The following is a 17,209-nucleotide window of genomic DNA, read 5'->3' as shown; positions in this document are numbered from 1 at the left end:
ACCTACATTCCTGTGTGTGGTTGTAGAGATCAGTGTTGTTCTGGTTTTAGCTGGGATAGAATTATTTTTCTTCATAGTAGCTGGTATCGGGCTATGTTTTGGAATTGTGATAACAGTGTTGATAACACACAGATGTTTTAGTTATTGGTGAACAGCGCTTGCACAGCCCTAAGCCCTGCCAGTTAGTAGGCCGGGGGTGGGCAAGAAGCTGGGAGGGGACACAGCCAGGACAGCTGACCCAAACCCAAACCGGCCAAAGGGATATCCCCTACCATATGACATCATGCTCAGCAATGAAAAACTGGGAGCGAAGTTTGCCAGGGCTGCTGTTCCTCGAGGACTGGCTGGTGGTGACCAACTGGGATTTTTTGGCATCACTTGTTTTTCTTGGTTTGTTTGTCTTTTTTTTTTCTCTTTTCTTTTCTTTCTTTTTTACTTATTGAAGCCTCTTTATCTCAACCTGAGTTTTCTCACTTTTACCCTTCTGATTATCTCCCCCATCCTGCTTGGCAGGGAGTGAGCGAGCAGCTGTGTGGTGCTCAGCTGCCTACTGGGGTTATACCACAAGTGTAAAACCACAGACCAGCAGTTGCAAACTCCCTTCATTTCTGACATTTCACAGTGAGAATACCAACAGCTCTGTAAAATCCCATGAAAAACATGATCACCATGCTTCTGTAACTCTCCTCTCGTGACTCCATGCTACCTGAGTCCCGCATCCCCTGAATCTTTATTGATTTGCTCCCTTGGTCCACATACTTAGCTCCTTCAACTTGGGGAAAACACAGTCAAGATAATACTCAGACGGTTGGGACGGCAGGGTGAACGGGAAAGGCAGCCTCACCTGCTTCTGAGAAATATTTTGACCCCTTCATCTCATCATTACCAGTCTGATGGCATCTCTGATTGCAAAGGTACAATGGGAAAAGTATTTTAATTCTCACTACCCAGCAAAGTTTGCTCTAGACAAGCAAATACAAATAGATCAGTTCCACATAAACTACTACAGCTTCCTTGGGGTCAACGGAAGTATGTCGATACACACCATCCAAGAAGGTGACCTAAACCCACGTGCTTGGATTCACCTACATAACCCTTTAAAAAAGGCTGCACTTACAGGATTGATGTCCAGAAACGTCTCATGATATTCCTTTTTTGGATGCATGCCCTCTACGTCCTCTACAAACTTTTGATCTGCTTGGTAAAAATGTGGAGCTGATAGAAATATTGGAGCACCTGGAATGTGAAAACATAGAAAGTCACCACCTAAAAAAGGCAGAGCAAGATTTGAGGAAATCTTTGAGGACCTCAAAACTCTTCCCACTCTACCATTTACAGTGAAAGGAAAAGTCCATTCCGGAGCTACAGAACCAACACTGACTCCCTGTCTTCAGAACAAGCCAAATTTTCCCTTGTGCAGCATCAGCACGGCTTCATGTCTCAAGCCTGCAGGCTTGTCTTCTGCACTGTTTTCATTCAACTACTAAGATGTGACAGCTACCTGGATAAGAGCAGAGGATAAATGCCCAAGCTGTACAGTATGAATCCTGGTACTTCCTTCTGATTCCTTGATTTTAATCACTGCTGGAGCAGGCAGCATCTGACAGGAACAGCCCCTCACATCACTACTGCATTTTACAACCAAACAATCACTTGTTGGTGGCTGAGCACACTCATAACCCTACAGGCCTCACCAAACTGTCCTCATATATTTCAGATGAAAAGGAGAAGTATATTCCCCTGATGTCCTTCCAGTCTGCTTCCACCGCCTGGCAGCATACCTTGCTTGCAGATGCTGACGTTGAGGACACCGGTGCCGGGGCAGTTTCCTGGCGGCACGCAGAATCCAGCATTGTCTGGGTTAACCGTTGTGTTGGCAAATACCATAGCAGAGGGCACAAAGCGGTAGGTTGGGATGTCTGCAACAGTTCCTGAGCTGTCGTACACCAGGTAAAGAGATCTGCAAGGACAAGAAGCCAGACCCAAATTTGTTAGTCTTGAGCACACACTGACACCTGCTGCAGATGTCTCTTTGCTGATGCCTGTGTACCAACCTAAATCTACAGTAAGCTAGAGGTTTGGTTTAAGCCCATCCCAACGATCTTCTGTATTAAATTTAATAGGCCTTTGATCAGCAAATACACATCTCGTCGTTCTGCTGCTGCACAAAATAGATGATCCTGTGCCAACTGTGCTGCTGCAGGGACACTGATGCCTGCCTGCAGCATTTCAGGGTCTCACTCTGGTCCCCACGTTGCTTTTGCGTGTTGTGTGAGACAATGCTGGTACATGCTGCTGAGAGGGACAAGGAAAGGAACACAGTCATGGAAGACAGAACTTCAGCAAGACCTGAATTTAGTGTAACACACATTTGCATCGATTTAAATAGGGAATTTTGGATAGGTTTTGTTCTTCACAGATAGGGAAACCGGCAAAGGAGAAGACAGGGTGGAACATAAGGAAGGGAACACCAAGATTTTCCGCATCCTGTTGCATTTCAAACAGCATTATGTCAAGTCATGAACCTCTGAAGAGGGCAATCTGAGTTCTCTAAAAAGCAGGGCACAGAGAAAGACCTGGGAGGAAAGAAGCTTCACATACAGTGAGGTTCACATAAATCCTTCCATTCCCCTCATTACTAGCCTTGCAAGGCAGTCCAGTCTGTCTTTCCCGTCATCTTCCAAATTTTACCTTTATCTTTATTTTGAAATAGCACATCCTTAACTTCATGCAAATTGGGGTTTTTTTGGTGTAACTCTCTCATCCTTCATACCATGAATAAATGCAGAACACTTGTACTGTTAAATAAAATCATGGGAGGAAAAACACCACCCTAAACATGAAACCTCAAGAAGAACGGATGTAAATGCTCTGCTTTAAAGTCTGTGTGACATTTTCTTCTCCTTACCTGCAGAAATCAGAAGAAAAGATATAAATGTTCTCATCTTTGCTAATCAGTGGGTGAAAGGATGTCCCATCTGTTCCGTTGATCATGTTACATGCCTCTGTTGTCCACCAGCTCAATGATCTGAAGAAAACGAAGCAGAGAGAAAGGGTTAAAAGATCTTTGAGCGGTGGTCAGGCGATGACAGCTCATGGTCTAAGCAAACGAGAATCAGACTTGTACAGTGCTAAATCCTCTGCCTCAGCTCCGCTAACAAAAAAGGGGATTAAAATGGGTTTAAATTGCATCTATAGTCTCTTTAAACTGGCGCCAGGTGAGCAAGAATATGTCTGCAAGAGTTCCTCCCATATATGCAATTGTTGGCAGATGTTTAATGGGAGAGGGATGCTTTAGGTAGTTCATCTTTGGGTTTTTTGTAACACACGCTGCCCACCGAGGAGGTGTTAGATACCCAGGCACCAGCTGGCTCTGGGAACAGAGCAGTAAGCAAGCGCGGTGGCTGGGAACGCTGCCTGTGTAGTTGTGGGAATACTGTCCCCACTGGTGGCTGGGATGGGTGTCCTAGAGGAGGGAGTGGAGAGAGGGTCACCTCTGCCAAGGGGCAGTCAGAGGCTCAGAGGTGAGTATTCGAAGTAGTCTGCTCTCTAAGGGCCGGGGCTGTCTTCCCTTCACAGTTATATGACACATGCCAAAATACCGGGGGGCTGGTCTGAAGCTACAGCTGCTATGAGCTATCACCATCTGCAGAAAAAAAGGACCCTTTTTTTTTGGTAAACGATGCTTACGTTCATCCAAAATGTGGAAACGGGCAGATTTTGACAGAGGCCACAACACACTGAAAAACTTACTCTTTTCCTTTCCATTCCACAATTCTTGAGAAGTTAAGGTAGTTGGTTTCCCCACTTAGGAAAACATATTCTCCATCATCGGTTCCATTCATCTGCAAAGAGACACATGAATTTTTAATCACTCTGCTCATTCCGTAACACCTGGCTGGTAACTCCAACAGGGTGGCAGGAGTTTAAGCTGTCATCGCTTCAAATCCACCCTAGGATAGGACCTAGGATCCACCCTATGGACTTCCCCTAAGATAACTGCAATTCATTAAACCCCACCCTGAATATGAATGAGGTGGAAGTGACTGGGCTAGATTCTTACACATCGCAAGTGAAGGAAATATAACATTAGATTAGCCTTTTTTTCTCCTTTGAAATTTGCCAATGAAGAAACAGCCCTTAGCAAAAAAAAAATAATAAATGTATCGAAAATAACCTGAGCGCTGCAGATGATCTCCAAGACACAAGGAGTCCCCACAGCCCAAAATGACGTGCAACCAAAAAACACTATGAAAGCCAGTAACGGCTCCAGCACAGAAATAACATGCAGGGTCAATCAATCACGAAGAAAATCGGTCAGGAATTTTTCTAGTAGTTTGCACAAAGCCCATGTTATTCAAGTGAGCACAGCCAACAGCAGAGTGGTTTACATCCACCCTTGGAACGCTTATCCGTACCTGATAAAGGGAAGTCAGATAAAACACTCACAGCTGTGCTACGAGCCAGTGCCTAAACACAGCCCGACTGGAGAGGGAACATCCTTTTGCCATCCCTGCAGCCCACCTCCCGGCCTCAGCCCAGGCACAGCCTTCTCAACTGGCTGGCAATGACAGTCCAAACTCTGCAGCAATGACATCATTCCCCATCCAAAGCATCGGAAAGTCTTGCGCACCAGTTACCTTATTAAAGAAACCAAATACTGGATCGATCTCAGGATGCAAAAGATGAATGGTTGACAGGAGCCTGTCTTTGTAGCCCCACAGCAATTCATGAACGGTGTGAACTGTAAACAGGGATTCTTGGTACAGAAGCAGCAGCACCTCCGTGGCAAACTGAAGAGGGGTTGACCTGGTCCACTCCATCGCAGTCTGCCAGGGGATTGGAATAAGGGAGGAACGGTCAGATTTACTGTAGAATAAATACTACCAGCTGCATACAAACACAGACACATTTCAGCATTGCACACGATTCAACTGTGTTTTCAGTTTCATTATTTCCACTTGCGGCAAGCAATGTGCTAACAAGTTCTTCAGCTTTTCTCCCCCAGGGATGTGCTCTTGCAGATTCCCATTCATCCGGGCGCTGGCACACAACCAGCTCGGTTCCATGCCATTAACTGCCACAGTCTTAAGATGGATTTTAAGCGAAATGCGCAAAACCGCTTTCTAAACAGCCTGAATTTCACAAGTACATTACAGCTGGAGATGTGCTTTGAATTTCACCCTTAAGAAGTTATGGTTTACATTTTTGAAAACCATTTTTTAAAAGACAGCCACTTCTCCAAAATGCAAACAATACCAAAATTCACTTCATTCCTAGCTGACAAGTGATTTTACAATGTCTTTAAAGAAGCAAAAACAAAAGAAGGGAACGTTCCTTGGGTGAACCAACCTGTAGTTCTAGTACTGCCTGTTACAATACAGCACAGCCAAAAATCTGAACAAGAGATAATACTTACCACCACTCAAATGCCTGGGAGGAATTGTAAATGCAGTGACTGTACTGTTTGCGACTTTTTGTGAGTTGAGTCCTATCTACTACTATATACACTGCATTTACGTATTCATTCACAAAATCAGACAAGACATTTTTGGAAATGCTGGGGGAAAAATAGAAATTATTGTTCCCTGCAGTTGAAGTCAAGCTAGTACGGGGAGGAAAGGCTTAGTTACACAACCAGCAAGTATTTTAGTGCAGTCTAATTTCCTTTGCAAGGTATGACAGCTTTACACCTGCTTGTTCTCATACGATCCCTGTATGAGACCAAACACAATGGACTGCCTCTGATCACCAAAATGAGACTTTCTGTGCAGAGCAGTTTCACCTAACACAGTTTGGGGGTGCACCTTTTAAATTTAATTTTATTCTGAGGGCACCTTTTCATTCAGCTGTATCTGAAACTCCTCCGCTATATTTTTTTCTTTTTCAGTTTGAGATGCAGACTTGGAAGCAACTTTTGCAATTTCCACAAAACAACCCCAAGCATCCCAAACTTTCCCATTCCAAAGTCAGAGCTCCTCCTATGCATATGATGTCGCTAATTCCCTAATTTCACTTACTCACGAAAGCCCCCCAAGCCTGATTTCTCTCCTCTCTGAAGCGTGTCAGCTCTCAGCGCACGGGTGAGGCACCAACACTACAGAGGCGTATGGCGAGGGAGGAACATAATACAAAAAACCCCATGACAGTCCAAACCAAACCTGAATGCAGTATCTGCCTCAGACATAAAGCTGCCTCTCTCGTTCTTCAATCGCTTTTATCTACCACAAGGGGAGAGACAGTATGAAGCAACGAGCTGCTAGTTAAAAAGTGCGTTAGGACGATTTCCAAGCAGAAATAAAAGAGAACTCACCACTGCAGGAATATTGACTGTTCTAATCAGGTCCACTTCAGGGTCTCCAACTGACTTCTGAGGTTCAAATACATACGTCTTTGGATTCAGAGCGGATACTTTGGTACCGTTGTCCAAAAACTGAACATGCACTCTTGGCCTGTATTCTCTGAAAAACAAGAGAGTTTGTTCTCTAATTAAGTTAAACAAGTACACGTAACATTAATTGCAATTAACTTATGGCTCTTCTGCGGCTTTAAGCACATAAAGGGTGGGATTTTCAGTTCATTAGGAGTAGATTCATTTTTGCTACTGCTGCTGTCAGTGACACAACTCCCCTCTGTGGCACGGTAATCAGACCTCACAGGGTGCTTCCAAAAATGCCACCCCACATGTTAATTGCACTTTATATTTTTGCCTCGTCTTTAAAAACCGCCAAGGAAAGAGAACAGTTTCAGACAGAGCAGAAGGTTTTAGAGGCTCTATATACGGGACTGCTGTTGAAGTACAATTTGAAAACAAAACTTTTGCCTCTTTGCTGCAGGCAAAATTCACTCCCAGGCAGAACAAGATGTAGGCTTCACGCAAGTCTCGTTAACCTGACCTAAGAACCTACCAGAATCTTTCTCCTGGCTTCAAAGTACTTTGCACTAGGACTTTGGGGCTTACACGTGACACAACCAAAGAACAAGCCTCATTTTAGCTCTTCTCCTTTAATTCTCAGGCAGGAATCCTGGACACGACAGAAATTCAACTGAATTTTTGCTGTGAAGTGCTTATGGCCTGGGACGTTGCTTGTGTTACTGTCTAAGCACTCAGACGAGCAGCACGAAACTCAGGATTGCTGACAAACAAGTGCAATTGGCAAGTAACATCAAATGGTACCTGCTGGCCTGACGAGGAAGTCAGATCTTAATTACCCTGAAACACATGTCATAACCATAATTCAATCCACTGCCACTGCCATTTTACAAAGAAGAACCATACAGTTCTGCAGAACGGGCTGGCTCGAGCTAAAAAGGAGCTATAGACGTGTCTTCAGCAAACCCGAACAGGGGAATGGCAGGTTGTCTGCTCATGGCGCGATCTTTTTGGTGTGCTCATTAAGTGAAACGCGCTGTATGTCACAAGTCTACGTTCACCTAAGAGTTTGTTGACTTTTACATGGCTTTGCTTCCTGTGTAAATTTTAAGTCCCAAGACGTGAAGGTGAATTATTCTGCAGGACCCTGTGCCATGAAGTTCTTCATTCATTTCAGATCCTAAATCCTATCCTGGCTGCACTAGCTCCAGCAATGCAGCTTCATGACAGGCTGTATTACTCTGGTTCAGTCTTTCAAATTTAAAGCAAACTGGAAAGGCCCATGAAACTATTCTTGTTAGAAACCAACCGTTGCCCATCTTCCTTACACAACCAGCGTATCTACCACTCTTCAGCATCCCTACCACCTAGGAACATTTCCGTCTGGCAACACTTGCAGCTTGATTTGGCAAAAGCTTCTTGGACAGCCATCTACTTTACAGCCTAGGGCTTGAACTGAGGGGATGGAAACGGACAGTTGTGAAGTGCCTTCCCTAAAATAGGCCAGAGTTAAACTGAGAAGCCTCTCAGGTTTGGCTGGAGAAGAAAATAATACTCCCTGATTAGGGATACGAGTAGGAGGATCTCAGATGTTACAGACATAAAGCTGTAAATGTGTGCAAGACCAGACAATATTCAAGCGTTCTTTGGGACCCAGCAGGCTTGGGCAGCTAAGCAGCTTGCACTTTATCATTTATTATTTCATATGCTGCAAATTCAACTGGCAGGATTTGAAAACACAAGGACTACTACATTTCTGTTACAGAATCTACCTCTGTGCTAACTGGGTTTACAATGTCTGTTGGTTAAAACTATGAATTGCAGGAAGAATATGCAGGAAGAGATTGTATTTAGCCGTCCCACCTCCTCTCTGTCACTCATTAGGTTTTCTTCCTCTCCTTGTCTGGGCCAATTCTCTTCCAGCCTTTCTCTCCGATATAAAAACACTGAGCCGTGCGCTTTGTGTGCACTTTAGGTGTTCTGCCACATGCTAAACCTAAATGAGTCTTTAATGCTTTGCTACGTGGGGCCTGTGAGGCAAACTTGGCATTTATTCTCTGGCTCGAGCACACAGTATGTCTGCAACATCCCTCCCTTCTCCCTCTCCTCCCACACGCCTCCTCTCTTCCCCCACCCACCGCAGACAGTCTGGTACCGTCGGCAGCGACAGCTAGGCAAGGATTAAAGAATCTATGGGAAAAGAGCACTCCACTTCCTAACTTTCGTCTTCCTTCTATCAGACGGAGCGCAGCACAATCGAATCCTGTTCAGACATGTCAAAATCAGGCTAACCAAACAAGCCAGAAGCAACTGAAACAGGCAGCGCTGGAACGCACAGCCTCCCTCCCTCGCACAGCAATAAACAACGGAGGGAGAGCCTGCGTCGGCCGACCCGCTCACAGCCAGCCCGTGGCGCGCGTTGCCGGGGAAGGCTCTCCCACCAAAACACAAAACCAGCAGCTCAGGCTGGGCCTCCCCTCGGGCACAGACCGACCCAGCCAGCTACACCACCAGCCCTCTCCATCCCACTGTGCTCTCATGGATCACAAACCGGGCTGTGCGTGACACCCAGAAGACACTCGGGGCTAAGAAAGAGAAAAAAAGAAGCTAGCGAAGGGGACTGAGTCCCCAGGTGCAGAAGAGCATGGGCCTGTGTGGTTTCATGTAGCTCTATTACATCTAGAGCTGGCCCTATCTATCTTCCCGACAGACAGTATGCACTGCTGACTAATTATCAGCATTATACTGCAGAGACCTGAAGGGACGCTGGGAACTTGAAAGCTTACGCATCTTTTCTCCAGCTCTACTGGTTTATCTAAGAGAAGGTATTTTGCCAAAATACCACATGTAGTTTGCCAAGGCTAAACAGGCACAGGACTGAAATACAGAGGAGACAGGAAAGGATTTATGGCAGAGAGTGAAGCAAAGCTGAGGCGTGGGAGGAAAGAAACAGAAAGGCGAGACACAGCAGAGACCAAGGCTGCCACAAAGGCTCTCCCTTTTATTCTACAATATTTTTTTTCAAATACTAACAACTGGATTCTGATCGTTTTGCAGCTTAGATAAAGACCACTCCTGGCACTGAGCCGGTGCCCGGTCTGAATGAGAGTGTGTGACCAGAAGTGAGACTGACAATGAGAAATCAATCTCTCTGCCCTGGTTCTCATACCTCCATGACTTCAAAGACTGTGACGCCTCCTGCCACAGGACTGCTCCTGGTTTGCACTGCTGCATACAGCAGAGCAGAATGAAGCTCTAAAGGAAAACTCATTTGTAAGATGACTTTAAAATCTCTCCACGTGCAGCCGACTGAGACTGTTCGGTGTGTAGCCGTACCACGCAGAAGGAGAGTTCAAGAGGCTGGACAAGCTCCAACACTGCACACAGCGTTAGTAAGCTGGGCTGTCTGTAAAAAGGGTAGATATGTCTGAATCTAAGCAGGTTTTATAGTGAGGGTTGGCTGAGGAAGATCCCTGTAGTACCACTCTCTAACTGGTCTTCTGGCCACGTTTTTACCGACGTAAATTTTGCAGCTTACACTAGGAACTAATTTCTGTGTGAACACGTGAATCACGCTTTTATGCAACACTCCTCTCCGCAGACTCTCAAACATCATGCAAACAGTCACTGGTTTTTCTCTCGTAAGACAGCAGGCCAGGATGCGAACAACTTCCTCCGTGTTCAGCAGCTGAGGAACGGCAGCACACAAGCAAAATCTTGCCCAAAATCTGATAGAATTCACTGGCTTCATCTGAAACTGATCGCTGCTCCTCCAATCCTCGGTCTAGTTGTCCTGTCTGGGTGGTGTATGACCGCGGTCCCTTTTACTCACACATTAACAGCTAGATTTTCTCCTAGAATGAGATCCCAAGCGTTCCGGATCCCCCTTTTTAGCTTCCTCACACACAACAGCTTTAGAGAAATGTGAAAATAGTGAAATGATCCTACCGGTAGGTGTACGGCCCTATTTCCTCTACAAGAGGAGTATCGCCTTGAAGCACTTCTAAAGGATTCGTCACATTGAAAAAGTAGAACTGCATGTAGACCGGTGGAGGAGGATCCTCCCAGGCTTCAAATGTTTCCGTGCCGTTTTTCAATACTGTTCCCTGAAACGAGAGAAAGACAGATTAGCTGTTAATGATAGACGCTGTATGATATTTATAGGAAAGAGAGGAATTCTATGCCCTCAGAACAAGCACAGGCAGTAGGATTCGAGACGCCAATTCTACAAATGTTTATAGGTGTGTTTTACTTTGAAGCATCTCAATAACCATCAAGATCAGACACACGCTACAATGGCTCACAGGCCAGGCGCATAGGTTTGTTGGGTTTGTTGTTCCACTTCTTCCCACAAACACTTCTGCCTGACATTTTTCACAATGAAGACGTATCAGCAACTAAACAGCGATCCCGTTGCATTTCCTGCATCAGCAAAAAACCTAACCTGGTGTAAGATACCACGAAACGTGCCCACGTTAGAGATAAAAGTTGAACTCAACAGCGGGAGGCCAAGAGGTCCTAAGAGAGACCTCTTAGGAGGAACAAGGCCAGAAAAGATTCCTTGTGTTTATGATTTTTTTGCCTGTCAGATTCCAGTAGAGCTGTGAGATTCTGTCGCCAAAGCAATGAGTCTCTGTTTCTCGGTGCCCCCTGAGGAAAACCTGCAAGTGACAGAGATTACTTTCATGGAGACATACTAAGATTTGTGCCCTTCTGAGGTTTCTGAACAGGGCAAAGATTCTTTGCCCTCTTTAATTACTTTCCTACAGCAATGACAGCACGTGCATCTCCAGACCCATGGAATGTCAGTCTATTTTGTAACCAATAAAACACGGACCTACAAAAGACAAGCTCCAAATCATTGTTTTTATGGCAGAAGCACTTAAGTAACGAATCGGTACTTCCTTTACTTACCAGCACATACATGTTATAAGGAAAGTCACAATGGTACCTCTACATAGCGCCACTGGGAACATGTAATACCGGTCTGAACCCCTCATTTTATTACCATTTCATTTTAGATAAAATTCACCCCAACTATAAAAGCATCCCTGCCAACACCACCAAAATCAAGTCCTTTCAAATAGTTCTAACACTGGTAGTGGTACTGTGGTAGTAAAGAGAAATTTGGCTTGCAGAATGGAATTTCCAGGAATAAGCACAAAGAAAAGTACATCTTTGAAAACCGTTATCACCTGTAGGCGGAAGAAGGGGAGGAGGGGAGTAATTTGCAATTAAATGGGTCTCATCAACACTTGCTCTTTTCATTCTTCTGAGAAAACAAGTCAAATATTGTAAGTGCAAGCTCAAAAGCAGGGCAGACTGGACAGCTGCCATCTCTTGGTTACTGTTTTTGGGGTCTTAGCTTCATCAGCCGTGGTTGCCTCAGGCCTCATTCTTGGCCTTCCCACTGAAGGAGCTGTTTTCTCTCCATGTAGATTTTCATGTTGAATGATTAGATAAAGAGAAGACTGTTTCAAAGAAAAACTTGTTGGCAGGAGCCTGGAAAGGCAGCAGTATTGCTGAATGGCGATGAAAGCCAACCCAGCTGGTAGCACTTTGCAGTTGCAGACTGCTTGCCTCTGAGAATTTCAAACCACGTATTCCATGCACATTACAAGAAAAAAATGTATTTTAGACATGCTTCAGCAGCTTTGTGCATTTCTTTGGAACTACCAGCTCCTCATATGTACCATTTCCTACACAGCCCAGTGCTTCTGATCCTGTTTTCTTGCGATCTGTGCAAAGGAGGCTCATCCCTGTATTCAGACAGAGCCCTCCTGAAGTTGGTTGGTAGGATGAGAACAGAAAATCTCCCCAAATCAGGCAGACCGTTTCCATGATGCCCCCATAAAGGGCTGGGAGCCAGGCAGCAATGTATTCAAGACACCTACAGATGACCGTGATAGCTTTTCTCTGTATGCATATAACCACATTACAAAGTCAATTATTTCAGATGTGGTGGTGTAGTGAACTACTGATGTCTGCTCCCTTCCTACGCTGTACAGAGCTCACAACTCTCACATGCACGTAACACCATGAGTACAAGCTTGACACGGATAAACAGAGTAACTATTGCCTATCCTGACCTTAACCATCCATATCTAGAAATTCGAACTGCTCCCTAACAACTACTAAGCGTATTCAGGACACCCACCTATTGCTCAAATGTCTCTATTTGAGGCAACTAAAATGAGAGATTACCACTCAGTCTACATGTGCAATGTTTAAAAAACCAAGTGCACCCTGCTCATATGCATTCCAGTTTTCGTCTCCAGTCTATCCTTTATGACAGAGGGATCACATTTACGATGTGCAGGGAGGCCACGTCCCCACCCTCCTGAGCTAGACTGAAAACAAGAAGCTCCCCAACTCGATGGAGCATCTACCACGCTCTCTCTACACATACGCACCAGATTACACGCAAAGAGCATTAATAAGAAGGAAATTAAGGAGATTTCCTCTAGGAGGTTGGTTTAAATACAGGCTCTTGAGATGCTGAAATCATAAGTGATCCCCTGGGAGATGGGCTACAGAGCAAAAGGGTAGTGAAACAAAGTCATCCGGTGATTTTTTTCCTGGATCTGCATGACACTTTGGATCTCCCAGAGAAACAGCCTGTCTGTTTATAGCTCTGGACAGTGACAGCCCCAGTTGTAAATCCAGATTCACAAACTTCCGAGCTGGATTCAGATACACTCCCACAAAACTCGCACATAATAATCTACGGTAAGCTCTCTCCTCTTTTTCACCAAATGTTACCAGGGATATTTGGGTCTATCACATGATATCACACAGCCTGGACGCGAGAGAAAAATATGAGCATGTATTTCTGAGCAAAACATATGCCCACGTCCCTCAGCTGACGGCATTCAAGTTTAGCTCTGCTGACTTTCCTCCAGCAGGACCTGATGTTACACGACTGGGATTGCTTTTTTTTTTTGTCAGAGCTTGCGTTCACAATTAGGTTGGGCTGGCTACAAGATATTAAACCACAGGACTGCTCTTCAATCTAAAATATGTAGAAGATACAGGTCCGCTGTAGTTATTGCTGCCGTACTGCGCAAGGGCAGAGAATCAGACCTTTCCTCTTTCTACACTGATACGCAAGAACAAGAGACGCAAAGTATTCAGAACCCTCAAGTCAAACACTGCTCCTGAGGCCTCAGACTCAGAGAGTCTGTCTCAGGGAGATACAAGGGTGTACCTACTGCAAGATCCCAACCTAAAACCACGGGACGGTAAGATCTGTCTTCACACAGAAGCACAGCAGGGGTTCTCCTTTCCAAGTGGAGTCCACACTCATTTCCAGTGTACTAAAGCATCCTTCCCAAAGACTTTATTTAGCAGGCCAGTCCTGAATTTGCAGCTGTGTCGTTCTTTGGTGTTTCCTTGTCTTGATTGCGCTTCACACAAAGGAAATAAAAAGGGAGCTTCCCCTCCCGAATGTATCTGTTACTGGCAGCGACAGTGGGGGTGGGAAACGATACTGAACGTTTTTGGAACCTACACAGAAAATTAAATTTCTTTTTTATTCCCTGGAACTGCAAAATGTTCTAATTCCAAGACATAGTTTTAGGCCTTCACCTATGACAGAATTTAACTGCAACTTTTAAGACAAGCGCCAGGGTAAGCTTTCAGACCAACAAGAGCAGACTTCTCGGGCTGCACCGTGGGAACGGTCTGCTCAAAGGGAGCACCTCAACTGATCCTTCATCTAAGCCTCCACACTAACATGTGCTGAGAGCTCTAGTACTTCACATTAAACAACAACAACAACAAAAGATCAATATCTAAACTAAATCAAGGGAAAAAATGTCTTCCCTGTCCTTTTGGGTCCTAAACACTCCAGACAATCCAGCTGTAGAGATGGCTGCCAACAACAGTCCAGTGACATTTCAAGGGGTTGGAAGACTAAATGTTTTGTAAAATTATCAATGTAAGAAAACACTTGAGGTAAAGGACTGATTGCCCAAGTTTGGAATTAGGTGCACAGATCAAAGGTTGTTATATTCATAAACCGCACCAGGCATAAGGCAAACACTGCTAGGAGGTAGGAAGTCCTTTCTCCTGTGGGCAGCTAATTTATTCTTGTTCATTACAGGGTTTTTTTTCCCTTATTCGATGGAGTTTAAGGTGCTAGCCCCTGACAACGAACAGGCATTGGACAAGTCAGACATCTGATCTGGCATGGCGCTCTAATTCACAAGAAGCCAGTAAGACGGGCAAATAAGACAGCGAAGAAGATGACAAGATTGGAATGCTTTCCAGGAAAGGTGCTCCCGCTCTCCTTGTCGCTACACATCTGCCTGCGGATTTGCAAGGGGATGTGAAGTCTGACACCAGGCTGGATTCCTCACTCTTCCCACATCTACTCTGTATCCGAGAACCCCGCCTCCGGCTTGAAAGGATGCAGCACACCAACCCCCTACTGAAAGCCGACCCACCCTCAGTGGTTCACAGGTCCTGGGTTTGGACACACGGGTGCTTCAGCTGCTCCAAAATGCGGTTCTTCCATTTCAGCTTTAGTTGAGACTGCAAAGACAGCTCTTCGCTGCAAGTCAGCTCGGTTTGGGGACTGCTGGGAAGCCCTCATACCTGCCATAAGGGCAACCTCTCGCCCCTTCTGCAGCTCCTCTGATGACAGAGAGGTTGAGGAGGCTAAGAAGGGCCAGAACGCAGAGATAACATTTCATGTCCAATGTCCTGGACTGCAGAGAGCTGGAAAAGCTCACGTCTTGCCACATTTCAAAGGCAAATTGAGATTTGTCTGTTTGCACAAGATTTTCTAAGCTGCACACGTGGTTACACAAGAGACAGCAACTTTGTAGACTACACACAAATGAGAAAAAGCTCATGTGGATTAAAGCACACGTGGAAAGCAGCCGAATCAGCAGAGCGATTGGGAGGACACTGCTTTGGGGCAGAAAGGTGTACTTGTGCAGTTTCTCTGTGTGGCTGCTGGAGAAGGCCAGGAGGGAGTCGGTGGCTAGCGCAGTGAGCGGGAGGCGTGATTCGCTGCAATCCAGATGTACGCTAGCACGAGCTGAAGAGCGGCAAGCAGGAAAAGACTGAGCTCTGGAAACTTTATCCTGCATTACTGAAAGCCCCGCTGAGCGAATCCCAACTTACTCTTACATAATCAACCATTAAGGGTAAGGAGCATGTAGCTAAGAGATAATACGCGTAAGGAGGATCATGCCTAATTCCTGACAGTCCTACACTCTCCCGCCAAACCATTTTTACCCCACTGCTCTTTTGTTAAGAGCGGGAAATAGACTTGAAACTAGAACTTTTGCTGTGATGCAGAGGATGACAACACTCCTTCCCAAAGAGACCTAAGATCTGGGAAGTGGAACTGCACATGCTTGTGCAACGCTGTACTGATTTGGCTTGGTTTGCATACGACTTTGCATACATTAACACTCATATCACTTCACACCTGGCTTGCAGACTGCTTAGAAAAGGTACGGGCTGACGATCAACTGACTTTGGGATAAACCATCCATTACTCATGTTACGCTCCGGGACGGCAGAGGCACGTACCTGAGAACAAACACTGTAGGAGGAGCTGGATGAGCAGTTCCTCAAGAGCAGCTGACACACTGGCAGGCTGCACGACAGCTTACCCTACGGTAGCCTTTTTTTTTTTGGCTATGCCCCGAAGTTTACAGGCACACTTCAAAGTGCCACAACCTGCTTTAAGCTGGCTGCCAACCTAAAATTGCGCTCGCTAAACCAAACTGATTTAAGTTAAGACAATACAGCTTCTATGTCAGGAAATGCTGCTTGTCAATACCCCAAAGAAAAGAACAGTACATTGGTTAGGACACCGCAGGGGATCAGCGGACTTTGTGCACCAGTTAGACAATAGCACTGGTCACATCCCTCCATTTGTCAGCGCTCTTGGTTTCTCTGTCAGTACAACAGAGAGGATGATATTCCTCCGAATCGGTAAATAATTGTTCGTTTACATCCTTCACAGGTATTTTAAGGGAGTTACTAACACTAACACAGTTGACCCTTCTCACTGGATCACAGGGTAAATGCAAAGAGCCAGTATGAGAGAGGAACAACAGCTCAGGCAGAGCATGAAGAGCTCTAAATCCATAACAATCCCAGGACGGGTGTCCCCGCAGTGTGCTACGAGCAGCCTTTAACAACAGGGTGAAATGCCTCCCTGTCATCACCCAGACTGGGAAACCACCACGTGTTTCAGCCCACAGCACCTCTGGCTGCGCTCCAGAGGCAGCAGTAAATGGAGCAGCAGAACAAGCTGCTGGAAAAGCTGCAAGAAATCTATGACAGGGGTGGCAAAACGGGAGGGGTGCTTTAGGTGTTCCCTGCTCATCTCTTGTGCTGCTGCTCCGGAGAGGGCTCCACGCTACAGCTGCTGCCCCACAGCCAGTAAAGCTGCCTTAAGAGAACTGATTTTTACACGTATTTACTCCGTTTTTACCCAGCGCAGGCCCAGGGCAGCCTGAGCTCCATCCTGAGCCCCAGCCTAGCCGGGCGGTGCAGTGCAGGGGGGGTTCCCTGCCCAGGGATGCTCCTGCCCTCTCCCAACCGCAGCTGGGGCAAGCAGGGAGCCAGACAACGCCACCCGCCAGCCCCCTCCCTCCCAGGGTTATTTTGAGAGGGCATAAACCGGTCGTGAGGGATTTGGGGTGGGAATCGGGCCGTGCTCTCTCACCTGCTTCACCTGCAGGTCCACCACTCTCTGGAAGACGTGTGCCACCAGTAAGGAGATGCTGGCGATGAGCAGCGTCATGGCCAAGACCCCCACGGTGACGAGGCAAAGCGATTTCATGGCTGCTGCCGAAGAGGGACACCACC

General features: G+C 46.0%; 1 protein-coding gene across 1 annotated transcript in view; it reads right to left on the bottom strand.

Moving 5' to 3' along the window:
• SCARB2 (scavenger receptor class B, member 2) overlaps positions 1-17,203 on the bottom strand; it is a 22,380-nt gene extending 5,177 nt beyond the window's left edge. The window contains exons 1-8 of the mRNA XM_009886480.1: positions 17,067-17,203; positions 10,322-10,479; positions 6,314-6,461; positions 4,641-4,829; positions 3,754-3,845; positions 2,909-3,028; positions 1,782-1,960; positions 1,118-1,236 (exon numbers count right to left, since the gene is read on the bottom strand). Of these exons, the coding sequence (XP_009884782.1) occupies positions 1,118-1,236; positions 1,782-1,960; positions 2,909-3,028; positions 3,754-3,845; positions 4,641-4,829; positions 6,314-6,461; positions 10,322-10,479; positions 17,067-17,183 (1,122 nt within the window). The 5' untranslated portion in view covers positions 17,184-17,203. The remainder of the gene's footprint in view (positions 1-1,117; positions 1,237-1,781; positions 1,961-2,908; positions 3,029-3,753; positions 3,846-4,640; positions 4,830-6,313; positions 6,462-10,321; positions 10,480-17,066) is intronic.
• Between the last annotated feature and the right edge of the window lie 6 nt (positions 17,204-17,209).

This window comes from Charadrius vociferus, unplaced genomic scaffold (genome assembly GCF_000708025.1).
Source record: "Charadrius vociferus isolate BGI_N301 unplaced genomic scaffold, ASM70802v2 scaffold676, whole genome shotgun sequence".
Taxonomy (NCBI): Eukaryota; Metazoa; Chordata; class Aves; order Charadriiformes; family Charadriidae; genus Charadrius; species Charadrius vociferus.
This window is presented reverse-complemented; position numbering and strand designations above follow the sequence as displayed.